At 44.6% G+C, this 19865-nt stretch overlaps 1 protein-coding gene across 2 annotated transcripts in view; it reads right to left on the reverse strand.

The window, feature by feature from the left end:
- KIF2C (kinesin family member 2C) overlaps positions 1–19865 on the reverse strand; it is a 752439-nt gene that overhangs the window by 251085 nt on the left and 481489 nt on the right. For both annotated transcript variants that reach the window (XM_069232808.1, XM_069232807.1), the window contains one exon: positions 16141–16283. In XM_069232808.1, coding sequence (XP_069088909.1) covers positions 16141–16283 — 143 coding nt within the window. The remainder of the gene's footprint in view (positions 1–16140; positions 16284–19865) is intronic.

Here is a 19865-nt window from a genome sequence, read left to right on the forward strand (position 1 = left end):
GGCACCACGGAAGTGTCAAAGCCTAGATGGAACAACTTACTACCCCTCCCCCCTTACAACTAAATCACAGACACGGGTACTCAGGACGAAGATGGATTTCGGCATTCCTGATTCAGGTACACGCAATTTAATATATACACCACACATATACACCCCGCATCAGATGCTTGTTTCCTGCCATATAGCAAGAATGACCCTGCTGCAAACTACCGGATACCAGCCCCCACTTACTACAGGTGGTATGGCCTGATATCACAACTATCACGGCGGAACTAGCAGGATATACACTACCTACTCCATAATCCTGTCTGTTTGGTCTCTGTCCCCAAGACAAAGGGGCCTGGAAGACAATCTTGATGCCAGATATGCAGCAATGGTTGCGAACATTACTCTGAGCCTGGTCCAAGGCCAACACTACGCATGACGCAAGCTAAGGCCCAACTGAGAGCGAGAGGGGAGAACTGGGATGACTAAATTCTTAACACAGAAGCCAAGAATGACACTTCCACCTTGAAGTAATTGTCATGACACCCCAAGACACCGAAGGCAATACTGTTAATGCATGATGTACACACTTGAAATATAGCTCCCACGTTACCTATCAATATTCATGTCAGTTGATGTACCACTCTACCCGTGGCATTCGAGCTGTGATGCTCTGGGCCTTCGTAACCCTCTTCCCTCACATCTGCAACCCTGGAGCACTGGCGTAATCTTCTCTGCTACCTATGTAGTACTTGAAATGTTGCCCTCAGGGCTCTACACAATATCGCACCTGAATGCTTGCCATGCTCATTTATCTGTATGTAAACTTCTGAAAGTGATGCATGCACAACCTCAGTATTGATTGTGATGTAGTACAGTTCTTGATACATGTATTTTGCTACAATTTGTCAATTTGCAGAGGTGCCTCCTTTTATTCTTTTCACAAAATAATAAAAATGTTAAAAAAATAAAATAAAATTGGGTGGCACAATGAGTGCTGCAAGCCCATAAGTAGCATTTTATTTACATGCGACAGGTACGTTACTAGGGACTTGGAAGTGAATTAAAATATGCCAATTGAGGATAAGCCAATTTTGCCATGTTTTAAAGCACAAGCTCAAACACTTTAGTACTGGTTAGCAGTGGTAGCGTGCACAGTCCTAAGATGCAAAAATGAGATCAGCAAAAAAAAAAAAAAAAAAAAAAAAAAAAAAAAAAGGAGAACCAGAAGACCACCCAAAGGCTGACAAGTCTAACAATCTTTAATATCTGCCAATACAAAAAGAACACAAGTGTTTGCTTCTAAAGGGCAGAACTCTAACGAATGTAAGCAAAAGGAAATCAAGTCTTACTGCAAGAACAGTCGTTATATGGCACCTTAGAGGGAACAAATTGATTGAGATGGGATGACACACTGATGGAGAAAAAGAATGTGTTTTCCAAAATATTGAAAATAAAAGGCTGGAAAGTAGTTTAACAGTATTCAACAATTCACATAAATAACTTAAGGAAATCTGGATCAAACTGTTCTTTAAAGAAAACTGGGTAGGACAGAGATCTTATGTGGTATTAAAATGTTACACTAGGTTTTTTTTTTTTTTTTTTTAATTACAATCTGCTACAAGTAGGTAAAAGTTGAATTAAACTTGTAAGTCCCATGGAAAAAAGGCTACATGTAACAGCAAATAAATTGCCTAGCTACAGAAAAACGGTACTATGGAAGGAAAAAAAAAACCTCAACTGAGAAATACCATTACAACAAGATTGCTTCCAACTAACAGAAGCAAAAAAAATAAAAATTGCATTTCACTATGGAAAAACAAAGCCAATATAATCTTGGCTCAAACCTCGAGAGAAGTAGGGGGTACATATTTCATGAGAATATAATTTTAAAATAACAGTACCGAATACGAAGTGGCCCAGGTATGTGTTTTGAGTGTTTAGGTGTCCAGATAGCAATAGTTCTCTAAGGGGTATGCAAGGAAATGGCTCCCTGTTGCAGTTAACCCCCACTTTTTGCCTGATACTGACTTGACTGAGAAGTGTGCTGGGACCCTGCTAACCAGGCCCCAGCACCAGTGTTTTCACCTAAAATGTACCATTGTCTCCACAATTGGCACAACAACCCTGGCACCCATGTAAGTCCCTTGTAACTGCTACCCCTGGCACCAAGGGCCCTGATGCCAGGGAAAGTCTCTAAGGACTGCATGTCTTATGCAACCCTAGGGACCCCCCACTCAGCACAGACACTGCTTGCCAGCTTGTGTGTGCTGGTGGGGAGAAAATGACTAAGTCGACATGGCACTCCCCTCAGGGTGCCATGCCAACCTCACACTGCCTGTGGCATAGCTAAGTCACCCTTCTAGCAGGCCTTACAGCCCTAAGGCAGGGTGCACTATACCACAGGTGAGGGCATAGGTGCATGAGCACTATGCCCCTACAGTGTCTAAGCAAAACCTTAGACATTGTAAGTGCAGGGTAGCCATAACAGTATATGGTCTGGGAGTTTGTCAAAAACGAACTCCACAGCTCCATAATGGCTACACTGACTACTGGGAAGTTTGGTATCAAACTTATCAGAATAATAAACCCACACTGATGCCAGTGTTGGATTTATTAAAAAATGCACACAAAGGGCATCTTAGAGATGCCCCCTGTATTTTACCCAATTGTTCAGTGTAGGACTGACTGGTCTGTGCCAGCCTGCTGCTGAGAGACGAGTTTCTGACCCCATGTGGTGAGGGCCTTTGTGCTCGGAGGACAGAAACAAAAGCCTGCTCTGGGTGGAGATGCCTCACACCTCCCTCCTGCAGGAACTGTAACACCTAGCAGTAAGCCTCAAAGGCTCAGGCTTCGTGTTACAAAACAGAGCATTAGAATTATCTCTTTTTGCCACTATCTTACCACTTGTGCATGCTATTTCTTACTTTGAAATTGTACATACAGAGCCAACTTCCTACAGGGTAGCTGTGGTGAGCAGCTAAAGTGTATCCAGGAGAAACGTAAAGCACTTTCAATGCCACAATAGTCAGTGAGTAACTGTTCACAAGTAAGACCCACACCAGGTACTGCACAAAGTATATTTTATTACAACAGTAAGGCTATACTTACTAGTTTATCTCCACTTGTAGACACACACACAAAATATACATTTAGCAACAAGCAGGACAAGCACAGAAATATTTGGAACTATATACTAAAAGTAGTTTAAGAATGGAGGTGCCTAACCATGGTAAGTGTTAGAATCCAGGGGCTGAGGGAGTAGGAAATTACCATAAGTAGGTACTAGAAATCCCACAGACAACCGGGTGCAGAGCTGATATCGAGCTGGGTGTCTCATAGACTAACAAAGGACAGTTGTGGTTAGATTTTTATGGATTCAGAACCATTTCCCTGTGGACTCCAAAGAAACCAGCTGGCACCAAGAAGGCTGGAGAGCCATGGATACTCGGAAGACTGGAAAACCTACACCATGGAGCCCAGGTGCACAGTGGTGAAGGGCATCAGAAACACTCAGAGTCAGTGGAAGCCTTGGTTGACCAGCTGCTGTCGCGACCCGCGGGCCAGGCTGGTGGAACCTAAAGGTGGATTTCAGACAGCCTGAAAAAGAAGGGGACAGTGTCCACACCACTTGGAACGATCCAGGCATTGCAGGTAGGCAAAGGCGACCCTTTTTCAGGTGATGCTCCTGCCGGACTGTGAAGGAAGTCCAGCTGCGGAATCCAAGGGATGCAGGAGATTCTTTGAGTCACCCACGAGCTGTCCCACGTCAGTCACCGGTTTGCAGGAGGGTCAGTGGCCAGCAGGACCACCAACAAGCCTTGGCAAATGCAAATAGCAGTTGCAAGGAAGACTAGGTTTTTGTGGTCCAGCAAGGTCCTAATGACTTGACCCTTGAAAGAGTCCGGGCAGGCCTTCGGCAGGAAGGAAAGCCAATCAGTGGAGACCGCAACGAGAGACCCACTGACAGAAGCCTCTGCAACACAACAAAACATAAGTCCCATGACGCAGGAGCTGCAGAGTGGAAGTTGTTCTTTGAGTTGCAGAGTGCTGTATACAATCTTGTTCCAAAAGGAGACCAGCAGTGGTTCCAGAGGCCAGCAGCAGAAGGCATCTTGCAGAGAGTTCCCTGAAGAGTAGTGCTTGACGAATCTGAGGACCCACCCACAGGAAATCCCTTAAGTAACCCTAAAATGGGTTTGGTCACTCTGTAGTGACCCACCAAACAGAGGTGGTCACTGCCCACCTTGTTTCCAAGATGGCAGAATCAACCAGACACCTGGCAGAGCTCTTTGCACCTCCCTAAGGGAGGAGCTGGAGTTGGGGAGGGGCCACGCCCCTGTCATTTGTGTGGTTTTAAGCCAGAGCGGGAACTGGGGGTTCCTGAACTGGCGCAAACTGGATTATGCAAGGACAGCACCAAATGTGCCCTTCAAAGCAGTCTGGTGGTGCTCAAATGCCATCCCACCCCAGCCCAGAGACACCTATTTCAAACAGAAGTGGACACCTCTCTTGCAGGAAATCCTTTGTTCTGCTTTCCCCTGTCAGGTAGGCTAATCAGCAGGAGGTCAGAAGTGTTTGGGGTCTGCAGCAGCTTAGACTGGCAGCCAGATCCCAATAAGGCTGGACTGGCAGAACTAGGGGATCCTTTAAGGAACCCCCAGAGTAGAAAGGATTATGCAACTAGAACTAGATGAGGTATGTTGCATGATTCCAACATGTTTGATACCAAACATACCTAGGTTTGGAGAAACCATTATGTAGTTGAACCACTCGTGTTGACCAGTGTCCACTACATACCTTAAGGTGGCTTCCTCACACATACAAAGCCCATGAAATGGAGTCTAGGCTTTGTATGGGTACCTCTGCTCAAGCAGGGGTACCCCCACACTTAGGAGCATGCACCCTGCCCTTGGGCTGAAGAACCTACCAGAGGGGTGACTTACAGTATCTAAGTGCAGTGACCACGATATAAGGCAAGCCTTATATCTTAAGTGAAAGGTGCATGCACCTTTTCATGCAGGCTGCAATGGCGTGCTATAATATATGCTGCCGCCCATGGGGGACCACTTGTGTACCAAAGCTCCGGGTACACAAGTACCATATACTAGGGACTTAAATGGTTGCACCAGTATGCCAATTGTAGGGTGTACAAGTTCACCAGCAACCAATTTTAGAGGAGAGCGCAGACACTGGGGTCCTGGTTAGCAGGATCCTAGTTTACTACAGTTTAAACACACCGACACCAGGCAAAAAGTGGGGTAACTGTCAGAAAGATGCTACTTTCCGACAAGCCATAAAAACAAAAAAAAATATATAACTTTTATGCATACACCTTATAAATACATACATATTACATACGTATGCCTATAAATATTTACACCTAGGAATAAAAATTAAGTTCTCCTGAAATGTGTGTATAGGCCATTATCAACAAGTTACCTTTGGTAACGCTGGTGAATAAAGTATCTATCTGCGGATTCCGTACCTTCTGAATATCCACCATCTGCAAGCATTCCACAGAAACTGATATTCTAGAGATGAAGTAGAAAACATGTTTCACAACCTGTTTTACAACTTCAAAATAAGGATGAAACAATGCAGGGCAGTGTAGCCCATAGGCTGCCATTATACAGAATGTAAATAGAGCTGTGCCTTTAAGAAGAGAAAGTCTTCCTGTATCCCATCATGCACAGCAAAAGGCAGTTGCCTCAGTTCTTTTTGTAGGCTTGTAATATGACATGAAGTCCGAATATCTCTTTAATTATTAATATTATTATAGTTATTATTATTATTATGTCAACTCCACCGGGGAGGAGGGAGGGTTGCTTGTGACTATCATGGAAATACCCCTACGAGAGAACTGGAGTTACAGGTAAGAAACTATTCCTTCTCTCGTAGGGGATTTCCATGTATAGTCATAAGCACTGAATAGATTAGCAAGCCCATCCCAATAACCGCGGTGGAGTAGACAGAACAATAAAGAAACAATAAATCACGCAAAGAGATTCTTAAGAGAGGCCTGTCCAACCTGAGCATCTGTCCCAGCATCCGAATCAAGACAGTAATGCTTAGTGAAGGTGAGGACAGATCTCTATGTAGCCGCTTTGCATATTTCTGCTAACGGAATGTTTATCAAAGCAGCAGTTGCTGTTTTGCCCCTAGTGGAATGGGCCTTAGGCCTGCCATCGAGGGATTTATTTGCTAACTGATAACAGAATAAGATACATGAGACAATCCACCTGGATAAGGATTGTTTGGAGGTGGCCAGACCTGTTCTAACTGGGCCATAGTTAATAAACAGCTGTTGTGATTTGCGCAGTGATTTTGTTCTATCCAAGTAAAATTTTAAAACCCTCTTTATATCGAAAGAATGTAGGATTCTCTCAGCAAGAGTAGATGGATTTCGGAAGAAAGTCGGTAAGGAGATGGTCTGGTTTACGTGAAAGTCTGAAATGACTTTAGGTAGAAATTTAGGATGTGTTCTCATTACTACTTTTGAGGAATGAAAAACAGAATAAGGTTCTTGAGCGCAAAGGGCCTGGATCTCACTAACCCTGCGAGCTGAAGTGATTGCTACCAGAAAGGCAGTTTTCCAGGTAAGATGCTGGAGGGATGCCTTGTGTATGGGTTCAAAAGGGTGTAGCATCAGACGCGAAAGGACTATATTAAGCTCTCATGGAGGAGATGGATGTCTAATAGGAGGAAAAACCTTTTTTAAACCTTCTAGGAAATCTTTTATGATTGGAATCATAAAGAAAGAGGTTTGGGAAGGACTTTTCCTATATGCTGTTAGTGCTGCCAGGTGTACTCTGATTGATGACAATGGTAAGCCAGACTTCGCCAGGTGTAATAAATATGGAAGAATAGCTTCTTCTCCGCATGTCGTTGGGTCAAAGTTCTTGTCCAAACACCACATGCAGAACCTTTTCCATTTGAAGGCATAAGCTGTTCTTGTGGAAGGGCGTTTTGCCTCCCTTAGAATCTCGATGCAGTCCTGAGGAAGATTAAGGTGACCATACTGCACTAGCTTAGGAGCCATGCTGCCAAATTCAAAGACAAGAGGTTGGGATGTCTCATCTGGCCTCAAAACTTCGTGAGAAGGTCGGGACGGCAAGGTAACCTGATATGTCGACTGAGTGATCGGTGAAGAAGGTCTGGAAACCACCAATGACGTGGCCACTCCAGGGCGATGAGAATCATCTTGGTGTTGGAGTGGGACAGCTTAAGAAGAACTGTTGGTATCAGGGGAAGCGGTGGAAAGGCGTAAAGAAATTTTCCTGACCAGTTTATCCACAGGGCATTCCCCAATGCTCCTGGATGGTAGTACCTGGAGGCAAAGTCTTGTCATTATTTGTTTTCTGGGGTTGCGAATAGGTCTATAGAAGGGGTACCCCACATGGAAAAGATGGATTGGACGTCGTCGTCGTGCAGAACCCACTCGTGGTTTTCGTCCATTGCTCGGCTGAGGGCATCCGCTTGGACATTCTGTATGCCCGGAAGGTGAGTTGCTACTATTGTTAGGTTCCTGGCTAGAAGCCAGTGCCAAATTGTTTGGGCCTCCGTACACAGAGTCCTGGATCTGGTGCCCCCTTGTTTGTTCAAGTAATACATGGTGGCCATGTTGTCTGGAGGAGCAGAGTTTTCGCAGTCAATGCGGGGAGGAAGGCCTTGAGCGCAAGATGGACTGCACGTAACTAGGAGATTGATGTGATATAGTCTCTCTCTGCGACCAAGAGCCTTGAATCTGAAGGTGATCCATATGCGCTCCCCATCCGAGCAGCGATGCATCCGTGACTATGGTCTGAGTTGGAGGCTGTTGGTGGAATGGCATTCCTTTCAGGAGATTGTTTGGAGAACACCACCACTTGAGGGATTGAATGGCATGGGGAGAAAGAAGGCTGCTGTTCTCCCAATCGTCTACTAGTTGATTCCATTGATTTTCTAGGCACTCCTGTAAAGGTCTCATATGGAGGCGAGCGTTGGGAGTGAGATAGATGCAAGATGCCATTGACCCCAGGAGAGAGGATATCGCTCTTGCAGTGGCCTGAGGGATTTTCTCGAGCAGCTGGCACTTCTGGATGATTGATAAATGTCGTTCTTTCAAAGGAAACACCTTTGCTTGAGTGGTGTCGATGATGGCGCCTAAGTAGTGCAATCTCTGTACAGGTGATGTCGTGGACTTGGAGAGATTGACCTGAAGACCCAGTCTCTGGAGTAGTTGGTGGGTCCAATTGAAGTGCTGTTAGGTCTCTAGGTATGTGGATGCTTTTATGAGCCAATCGTCTAGATAGGGATAGATGAAGATCCGATGTTTCCTTAAATGGGCTGCCACCACCGCCATGCATTTGGAAAACGTCCTCAGTGCTGACTTGAGGCTGAAGGGTAGCACTGTATATTGGTAATGGCTTTTTCCGACGAGAAATCTTAAGAACTTCCAATGCTTTTTGACCACAGGAATGTGGAAGTAAGCGTCGCGGAGATCTATTGAACAGAGCCAATCGCCTTGATGAAGTTGGGGATAGATTTGGATTTTCTCTGCAAATCCATTTGTTGCCTATTCTTAGATTGCGAATGGGTCGGAACTCATGCTCGTCTTTCTTTGGTACCAGGAAGTACCTAGAGTAGATTCCCTTTCCCTGCTGGTTCATAGGAACAGGTTGTATCGCCTTCTTCTGTAATAGGGTTCTTACCTCCACTTTGAGAGCGTCGAGATGGTATTTCACCAGTTTGGGTGGAACAGAAGGCGGGGGTTTATGAACCTGAAACAATAGCCATTCTGTACAATATTCAAAACCCAGGCGTCTGATATTATGCGTTGCCACTCTTCCAGATGATGCAAAATACTTCCCCCTACCGGAGTGGGTAACGGAGGAAGGGGAAGTGAGGATTCAGGGTTTAGACGCGATGTTTGACGACCTGTTTGGGTGATTTGTGGTGTGGAGCGACCCCTTGTTCGTTTTGGCTGGGTTGAAAAGGGTCTCTGGTGTTGCTGGTGCTGGGATCTCGGAGGCATCCACTGTGGTGTTTGAAGCCTTTGAGCGAAGAATCTATAGTGGTAGGGACTAAATGTTTTCCGTTGTTCTCTTGGCTTCTCGATGCCCACTGCCTTCAGTGTCTAATTCTGTCTTCATCCTAGACATCTCGTCGTCAGCATGAGAACCAAACAAAGTGGAACCTGAAAAAGGAAGGTTTTGTATTCTCTGTTGGGCCTCTGGCTTAAGTGAAGTAAGGCGTAGCCAGGAATGTCTTTTTAGGGATATGCCATGAGAATATCTATGTGCAGATAACACAGAGGAGTCTGCAGCCACGCTTATCACTTGGTTGGAGACCATGGCGCCTTCATTTACAATCTCCAAGAAATCCTCCTTTTTGTCTTTAGGAAGGTAATCTGCAAATTGTAGCACAGAATCCCAAAGGGCGCGATCATACCTGCCCAACAGGGCAGTGGCACTAGCCGCTTTCATGGTGATGGCTGAGGTTGAGCAAACTTTGCGGCCTGCGGCATCAATGTTTCTACTCTCCTTGTCTGGCGGAGAAGAAGACGACGGAGATGTTGAATGCAACTTTTTAGCAGCCATGATTACCACTGAATCGCCACTGGATCCGCCCTCAGAAATAAAGGGTCCTGCTCCGGAGGACGATATTTCTTTATGAGTCTGGAAGGAGCAGTCTTGGTTGTGGATGGTGTTAGGAAAATGTCCATTGCTGGTTCAAGTAACCCTGGGACCAGCGGTAGTTATGGTCTAGCGGAAGAACGCTGGTGTAATGTCTCAAATATGACAGAGGTTGTTGGAGTGGGTACTGCCAGAGGGATGTTCAGCTTGGTAGCACCGCAAATTAGTACCTCTTGAAAAGTGTTCACATCTATGGGAGAAACTCTCGGAGACGGGGAGTCCGATAATGTCGGAGAGTAACCTCTTGTGGATGAAGGAGTGTCTATGGTGGGAACGAGGAGAACTGTGATCCGAATCATGCCGATGACTGTTTCTAGACACAGAGGAGCGTCTTGAAGAATGACAAGATTGCCTTGTGGATTCTGCAGGAGTCACTGGGGCGGCCTCTGAAAGAGGTACCGGCGGAGGAGCTGTAGGTGCCAGAGGTGTCGGTGGTAGAGGAGATGGCTGAGGCGAAGGTGGCAAGAGAATCAGAGAAGCCGAGGATTCTGAGGTGGTATAGACTCTCCTTGGTCTCTTTGAATGCCTTCTCGACGTCGAAGAACGACGCCGACTAGTACCTCTCGACGTTGACTCCTCTCACCGTTGAGAGCCCCTCGACGGCGATCTCCCTCGACGTCGGTGGGATGACGGCAATCATCTCCGACGGCGAGTACTATCTACAACTAAAAATACTGACCATAATCAAAAAGGTGCTTTTTACGAGCAATAATGGGAACGCAACCCATGGTATTCTCTGGTATGCATGATTGTGGTAGAATGCATTGGCTCCTTTGCCCTGCAATGGGAAAATCTGCAGCCTAATGGGCATATGATAGACTCAGTATATCATGACCCTCATTAGCCTGGGTTAAATGCAAAACTGCCAGTCTGTTAGGCAAAGTTCACAGCTATTTGTGAGTAAGGCACGTCCATCTGTGTAGTTGTCAGCAGGGAGAGGCTACCCTGGTGACATACATCTGGGACACCGGACCAGGCAGATATGCTGCTGTTTCTGCACCAATACAGCCGAGGTCTTTGCACCTTGCATCAATCAGGTGAGTAAAGGTGATGAAACACTAGTCCAGGAGGCAGCAGACTTGCTATGCTAGATATCCTGGAGGTCCTGCAACTTTGGTTCTTGTGAAGCTCTTTGGTCATGGGCATATGTCTTTGTGCACCGGACGATCCACATAGACAAGATATGATTCTGAATAGCCTTAATCTTTTCAGCAATTAAATAGCTGATACAAATATGGTCTTCCACACAGTAATGCTTGGTGTGGTCAATGAATCAGCAAAACCGGTCCTCTTTACAGGGCAGAGCAAGAGCGAAGGCAAAACAAGGCAGACATGGTAATGGACTGTCCCAGTCACTCAGTTTTAAACTATTACTCTTACTAGTTCACTATTTCCTCTGACTTTTTTCCTCACTTTTGGAATCATTCAGTTTGTCAGGTGTTCTGCCTCTTCTTCTGTCCACTTTGCTGTTATTTGTCTCCAAGGATATTTTGAAAGCCATTAACTGCAGACCAAAACATGGATTCTAGTTACTGGCGTGGAGTGAGAATAGGAATATACCAAAGACTGGAACTGCACCTTTGTTATCTTACAGCAGCAAATAGACCAATGTTCGCTCTGGAGAAACAGTTTTAATTTGGAAACAATTGAGCAGAGTCAACAGCAGATTCCAAGCAGGGCCAGAACACACTGGCTAAAAGCTCCAAGTGGCTCAAAGGTGCTCCAGTGGGAACCCTAATCCAGAAAATGTCCAGCATGATCAGGATATGCTGGAACCAGCCTGGGAGGAGGCTCGGAGTTTGATGATGGGGCAAAGACTGGTCCTTCAAGGGCTGACCATGTGTCTTCTCTGGATCAGGAGCGATGGGACATACAAGCTCTGCTTGGATTTCTTGCCTTTATGGAGAGACTTCTCTCAACCTTGTCTGACTTACCAATGGCCTATTATAAGCCTCCCACTCCCCTGGGGGCCATCAGATTTCAAGTCATGCATAGACCTGAGACACCACTGACAGATGCTGCAAAGATCAATAACAATCAGATGCCTTCAGTTGCAGCACTGTTTAAAGGCTGTGGTCTTCAGGGCCTTAACACAGTATGCAAAAATGGTTTTCAGAGCTCTGGACCTGAGAAGAGCACACAGGAGGAAAAAAAGGATAAGGCATCAATGTGCAGGTGAGGTAATTATATATAGATCTCTGCTGTCACTTTTGAAGGATCTGTGGTCACCCCAGAACCAGATGGCATTACCCATTAGAATGCAGGACCAATTGCACTAAAAAGTGACAATTCAAACTGGAGCCTGGGGGAAATTCAAAAAGTAAGGATTTTACAGTTGCAGTATTCAGGGTAAAATGAAAAAATAAAAACAAAGACCACTCACTGGTCTATGGTTACTGTATCCCAAAAGACAAAATACTTGCCGGTTTTGCTTCATAATACAGTTGGTTGGCAAGTCAGAAGCTCAGTACTCTCTTTGTTGGACTGCTAGTAAGCTTCAATTCTATTTGAAGGATTTGCCTGCATTTGGTTTATGCAAAAATAACATATGGATGGAATGCTGAATAATGTCAAACATTCAACTCCAGTTAGATATCTGGCCTTAAATCCATATTTTTAGGTCTAGCATTCGAGACCTCTTGTATATACTTTAGTATATATATTCTTTATGGGGTCTCTGCTTTTTCACTTGTTAGTTTCAGTGCCCTTAAAAAGATCCTTACTTGCTAGTGGTCAATCCTTGCTCTTTGTCCCACCTTTTCCACAGTTGTACACTCCCATGGAGCATGGCCCTAGTACTTGTACCTTTCCACTTGTGCCATGATAAGATCTGCTTACGGACTAATTTATTCTTAGGCTAAGAGCATTTGACCAGAGCAGTGGATTTTTTCAGTTGCTCCAGTCCGTTTGTGTAACAGAGCTGTAAATCATGGTTTTCTCTCGTTACAGTGCTGTGCATTCAAAGACCAAGGTAAAATGTAAGAGGTTGTTTTCTGAGGGCACCTGTTTCCATCCCCTGCCACTGCGTAAAGACAATTGTGACCACAACCATTTACATTGTTTTCGTTATGCGCTGCCGATGGAGATAAAATTGCTATGTTACAATTTTTCATGTTTATTCCCCCAATTTAAGATGCCGGACACACGTCATTCATGTCATGACAAGACCGACGTTTCAGCACTGCGCCCGTTTTCATGGGTTGAGAAGGTTTGCGGCAGCCGCTATCTTTCCCCACTTCCGAAGGGTCAATCTGCTGACACTCGCCGCCCACTTTTGACTTATGCAGAGACTGTCCTCGACCTACACAGAGACTCATCCCGTTTCTACACCCTCCTTTCCTTAGAGGGGTGGGCAGCAGCTGACAAGTAAGCCACGTATATAGTTCTCACTGTCACCCCCCGCCGGTCCTGCCCTCACCTTCTTGCACTGTCCCCGTCCTAGCATATTTCCTGCACTGAGCCTACTATCTTTAAACATTACAAAATCAACAAAATAAGAAGAAAATACTATTTCTTTTTAGTTGCATGTCTCACCTGGTGACGCTGCTGTCACCGAACACACAGTACAGAATCTGACTGCCTGGCAGACGTAAACTATATGAGCCTGCGACAGGCATACCAATGGCATACGCTTGGCTGCCAGTCAGACACACACTGGACCTGTGTCAGGCAAACGTTGCAGGAGTTTGGTTTGTACATACCCACATACTCATGTGTGTGTCTGATGCACACCGTGTGAGCCCAGCGTTCTCACACACACACACACACACGTCTGTGTAGGTGCAGTGATATGGTGTCCCAGGTATGCGAGATGGATGTAACTGCTTTAAATCAATGCTTTAAATCTCACAGTCTCTTTACATTTCAGGTGCTTGTGTGCGTCTTAAGGGAGAGGTAGGTGTGATGGGGGAGGTAACACTAACGCTTCACTTTGCACAAACCCAGCCATTTATGTCAAAATGCCATCTTTTGCTCGTCTCGTGTAAAAGCCCCTCCCCTGCCCCTACACCCACATGCTTCGATGCTGGTTAATTAAAGAGTCACTACCCTGATTTCATTTTCCCCTACATCTGCAACATTACTGATCCCACATGATGGCATGTGTGTGGGAGCGGGCCAAACTGGGATTTCAGTACCCTATATATACTGGTATTACGTTGGACTTCACTACATAATCAGTAAACCCGAATTCTAAGCCTACCTTTCCGAAACGATTACATTGTGTGATCTTAGACAGACTTATCTCCTTGTGTCTCAATTGAAAAGGATATTTTAATAATCTCTTGAATGTGTGAAGTTACACCCCCCCCCCCCCCCCCCTTTTGAGGCAAAGCATAAAGATAAATAACGCTCTCTGTGGTTCTATAAGTGATGTAACTGGAACTACACAGATTTTAAGAAAAGTCCCTGCCTTGATGTTCAAGAACACTCCCTTCTGCCTGCAACTTGCAAACCACTCACCTGCCGCATAAGGCCTGCTGCATGGTTCAATTTGTGCATATAACAACCAGACCACATCACTCCTTTTAAAAAAAATAATGTATTTTGTAACACTGTGGTAAGGTATGCCCAGAGCTTCAGACGGTAGTACAGAGTTCTCAGCAGATGCCTCATATCCAGAGTGGAAGGTAAACGGGCCAGGCCTGCAAGACTGTGAGGGAGGCTCATGGGTGGCTGGTTGCAGAAGGCACAGGTTTCGGTTTGCATAATTAAAGAGAAAGGAACATTTTGTAAGAGCAGCTGCTCTTTCAGCGTTCAGTGAAAATTCAGATTTATCTTGCAGGCATGGACTTATTTTATATTGCTCCAGCCTAACTAGGGGAGTACGTTTATCGGATTGAAAAGATCGATTGGCATTGCCAGTGCTTGTTTATATGCTTTCAGACCATTCCTAAAAAACGTAGTTATCCATCTAGGTTACCAACGTTCATTTACTTACTAGTGTAAATGTAAAACTGATGTCAATTACCGGAAGATGGTTCTGTATTTTATAATTAACTGCACTTTTTGAAGTCCGTCTCAGACGCCGACAAGCTCTCTCCTTGGATGGAAATGTTCTGGAGAATCTGGAGTTAGAACGGACAGTGTGTAGGATGATATTGCAATACACCTAACATCCCATGTAACCAAAGAAGGGAACATAAACATGGCCAAGTTTCATGGCAAGGCATGGCTGTGGTTGTTGCACGCATCTGAGAGGTGTATGTTTCATGGCTGTGTGACACGTTCTCTCACGTTCTACCCTTTCAGTTCACTCTCCCTCTGCATCAACAACGTGCCCTGCCCGTGCTGTGATACACCTGTGCAACCCTGTCGGTACTGTGACGTGCCTCTGAGCCTTGTCTTTTATATGACTGCATTTCCTGACATCCGCAGTTTAGTCCATTCCTGAAATTGACTTAATCCGCAATTGCAGTCCTCTTTCTTTAATCAACATCACTAGTAGCAGCCTCCAGTGATGCCACAGCTACCTTCTTTCCCCAGAAACATCTCTTTAAAATATTTCAACCACTTGATTTACACTCTTCGACCCGTGGTTAGTGAAACCTCTAATATGTGCCACCTGCAACTATTCCTAAACCACAAGGGATTAAGTGAAATGCCTCCCAGCAAAAACCAAGAAGATTGTTATTTTCTTCTTGCCAGAATTTTCTGCTCCATTGAAAACTGGTGTGGTGTCAGCAGTGTATTTCTCGTATCGGTGGCTCACAGTACGAACAGCACAGTATAGCAGCACAAACTCGATCAGCAGGGTTGACCAATTAATGTGGCAAAATAAGTCCAGTTATAAATTTACAATGCCAATAGCTCTCACTCAAGTAAATGCGAGACCTATTGCTTCGCAAGTGCTTGTTTTTCTTGACCCTCCTCCCCAATAGAACAGTCCATGCTGAACTGCCAAGCACTTCTGGGGCCAGAAACAAGCATTGTGGAAGGGTTTCGGTCTATCACCCCCTCATCAGCCAGGCTAGCTCGAATCCGATGGCATAGCCAACATGGTCAATGGTACTTGCGTTCAAGGCTCAGATGACCATGGCAGACTGAGGATTGCTCTGCCAAGGTCTGTCAATTCTTAGATATTTTGTATTTGGCAAAGTGTGATTGAAGCTTGCAGGAAACAAATTTAGAATTACTTTAACTGATTGGACTTTAAGTAAAAGAAAGATGTAATTTTAAGCAACTGAAAACCTTAGGGGAGTTAGACGTCTGATGTCATGGCAATAATTATAACACCTATTAACACAAAATTCTCCCTTTAACCCTTAACTCCCACCATTAAAAGAAACTGCTCATGAAGTTCCTGAACACGCAGATGATATCAGAGGTCATCGCATACAACGGATGTCAATGGCACCACTGACGCAGCTCAAAGGCACTTCAATTTCTTGCAGTGTGTGTACTGTACACTGGTAAACAACGTTTTGAAAGAACATAGTATTGGAACATAGTATGTGTGAAAAAAAAAAAAGTTACTCACCTGCAGGCACTACCAGCATCTATCATTTTGATTACATCATCCGCACAAGTAACCAACTTTTCTTGAAGCCCAACTACTTGAACCTGCTGCTTTCCATCCTCCAAAACTCGAAGCTTCGCCTTTTGATTTAGCAGATCAAATACCTTGACAAGAAAGGAAAGTATCTGCAATTAGCGCAAGGGACAAAAGAAAGAAACTGCTAGTTACAGATCACACCAGTAGAACAAGATGGGGTTAATGGTTGTTTGAAAGGTATGAAGCAGAAAGTACAATGCACTTTTAATTAGCCCTACTCATCGGATGTGCACAAACATTTGCCAAGATAAAATGTATTTTTGTACAGCACAGAATCGGTTCGATTTGAGTATGAGCTCATAGTGAGTGAGGAAGCCGAGTTTCACTCTGCCATCACTGGTCCAACTTGCTACCAGATACCGAATGGCCGATGTCAGTCAATGGGATGGACCAATGTTTTTTAAACTGTGGAAGAGCTGATTTTATTCATTTATTTGGACACATTTGCGACACTTCAAAGACAGGTCAAATATCAGGCTATGTCTTCTGTCAAATTCCAGCTTACTTTTGTTAATATGGCGATTGGCGCTTACAAACCCACTTTGTAGTCAGAAAAAAAACTGAATTATGTGACACTATAGCTGGTGTACGGGGAGTTTGAGAGCAAAGACTGTAGGATGTCATTCTATGCAAAAATGTAAATGATTGTAAATGAACGTTGCACGTAAAGCAGTTAGGAATGCAGAAATGAAGCACTTTGTCATTCTGAAGTGTAACAAACAACGATTTTAACAGGATCAAAACAAATCAAGACACTTTAGTGATGCACAAATGATGACTTCACTGAAATCCGATTTTCACACTGTTAGCAATAACGTTTTAGGAGTACAACTATGCCTGTGGAAATGTAGCGGCCATTTGAAATTAATAATTTGCCATTCATAAATGACCGTGCACTGCCAACCGATACTTTAGTTACATTAAAAAAACGCCCGCCTCATTTCCATTACAGCTAGGTGGTTTGCAAAAGTATGTCACTTTAAAAATTGAGTCGTGGCTCCAAAAAGTTCGGGAGGCAATGGGATGGACTACTGTTTTGTCAGGTCAGAGAGACTGGACCGAGGACCTGAGCATTAACTATTTCAAAAGTGATCAGGACTGCTTTAAACGTCAGAGCATCAGGTAACAAAAACTGCATCAGTAAATACAAAGCAACCACAGCCTACATTTTGCTAAAAACTGCAGCCATTAAGAAAACAAAATGAGCCCCATGTATTTATACTAGCTTGCCACAAAGGAAACTTAACTGCTGGCAAAACTGAAACATGAAAACTAATGGCCAGAATCATGAGGGGGAACTCATCCAATCCAAGCAAAACTTTTCTAAATTGTAATTATTTTGCTGTTTTAATCTTCAGGAATGTGAATGCAAGAGTATAACCCAGTATGACTGTTTGAGAGCTGCAGGTCTTACTTCATGCACCGCTTCCAAAAGGTTTAGTTTTCAGTGTGCTGTATCATGTGCATTAAACCACTTGAATGCTACACTGAACCACTTTATGATCTGCTGTACTGTTAAACCTTCAATAGCAAGAAGATTCCATCAGCTGCAATTACCCCCTTCATAACCATCACTCAAAGGGGCTAGTTCAAGATGAATTCATGAAGCTAAATTAGTTATTCTACAGCTAACCAGGATTTAACCAAGGAGCCTCTAACAGGAGTTGGAAACAGCTTTATTATTTCTGAAAGCCTAGATTAGAACAATGAAATTAAATTCCAAGTCTCAGTGGACACCAAAAAGGTTATAGTACAGTGCAAGAGAAAATTTAGAAAATTGCAGATGACATAAGGGACGGCACTATAGTGCAATCTGTGACAAATGTAGGGCTATTACTAGTGAAAAACCATGTAAGAAATTAACGTTCGAGATGGATTCGCCAAGCAAGGTCTAGCAACTGTTCTAATTTGCAGCAGCTGAAGAAACATTTGAGAAATACAAGTTAGGATGAGTTTCCATAATCTAATCTCGGAAACAAATCTGCCCAGGCCCACTTCTTTCTAGCTGCTAAGAGCAACAGAGTAAATGTCTTGGATAAGGTTCACAATATGAGAGAGTGGCTTAAACCTTGGCCACCTGAGGTTTGAAGGAGAGTTCTTCAATAAGATACCAAGGTCATACAAACCTGAATCAGAGAAGAACATGAGATGAGAACCTATTGAGCTAGTCAACTACACATCTGAGCACTGGAACAGAGCCCGGGGATTGGGAGGGGGAGAGGAATATCCATGAGAGTTAATCTTCTTGTGGCTCAGCTTCATTCAGGTGGCAATAAAGTTCATCCACATATGAAAACTTGTTCGAGAAACAGTAGAACATGTTACTTACTATCAGTAACACTCTTTCTGGTGGATACTGCAAGTGCAGATACTTCATCCTTAGAATAAACCCAAGCTGGAACCAGACGAATTTTCAGCATAGTCATCCTACAACCCCACATCAACTCCATTTCACACCGAGTGATATATGGAGTTGCATATAAGCACCCCCTCACCCCCCAAGCATGCAGACAGTTTGACAATGTCCATGCCCTCAGACCTCCCCCCCCCCAAAAAACAATTGTCTGACACTGTGCAGATCTCTACTTTGAGACCTTTTCAACGGGAAATGAGGCCATCCGTGGAATGGAGAAGTGAGAGGGCAGAGAAGAATATGCAGTTAAAGAATCCACCAAAAAAGCATAAACAAAGGTATGTAACTTTTTTACTCCAGATGGATACTTCTAACCAAAAATGCATCACTTTTAAAATAGATACCAAAGCAGTACCTCCCCAGGTGGCAGGCCTGTGGGACTGCTCAGGCCACAATGTCCTGCAGGACTAAACAACAAAAATGTCCTTTCTATCGGAATTGGCTATCTTGGCAGTAGTGTTCAATGAATGTGTGACCTGAAGCTCACAAGGTGGAATCCCATGCAAACTGTCTGCAGGCCTGCCATTGCAGCCTGTGTGAAAAAGGTGCATGCCCCCTTTCACTACAGGTCAATACACCAGGTCACTAAGTCACCACTAGGGTAGGCCGTATCAGCCCAAAGGTCAGGGTGCAAGTCCCTGCATGAGCAGGTGCCCCTTTGAACTGCACTTCCAATTCCGTGGACTTCTTAAGTGCAGGGAAGCCATTTTATCTATGTACTGGTCAATGGTCACTACCTGCAGTCCAGCTACATAATGGTAACTCCGAACCTGGACATGTTTTGTACCAAACATGTCTGAATCATAACCCAATACTGATTCCAGTATTGATGACATGATTCCATGCACTCTGTGGGTTCCATAGAAGATCCCCCAGGTCTGCTCCTGCCAGTCTTCTAGGGTCTGCGGGCAGTGCGTGCTGCTGCATCCCCCTCAGACAATTCTGCCCTACTGCTAGCTCAAGCAGGGGGCAGCAGAACAAAGGATTTCCTGTAGGAGAGGGGTGCAACCTCCTCTCCTCTGGAAATCGGTGTTACAGGGCTGGGGAGAAGTAGCCTCCCCATGACACTGGTTTGCTTTGAAGGGCACATTTGGTGCCCTACCTGCATAATCCGGTTCACACCAGTCCAAGGACCACTGGTCCCTTCTCTGGCACAAAACACACAAAGGAAATGGGAGTATCCACTCCCCTGTCCAACACGCCCTGGGAGTGGTGCCCAGAGCTTCTACAGGTAACC

This window comes from Pleurodeles waltl, chromosome 4_2, assembly GCF_031143425.1.
Source record: "Pleurodeles waltl isolate 20211129_DDA chromosome 4_2, aPleWal1.hap1.20221129, whole genome shotgun sequence".
In the NCBI taxonomy this organism is placed as follows: domain Eukaryota; kingdom Metazoa; phylum Chordata; class Amphibia; order Caudata; family Salamandridae; genus Pleurodeles; species Pleurodeles waltl.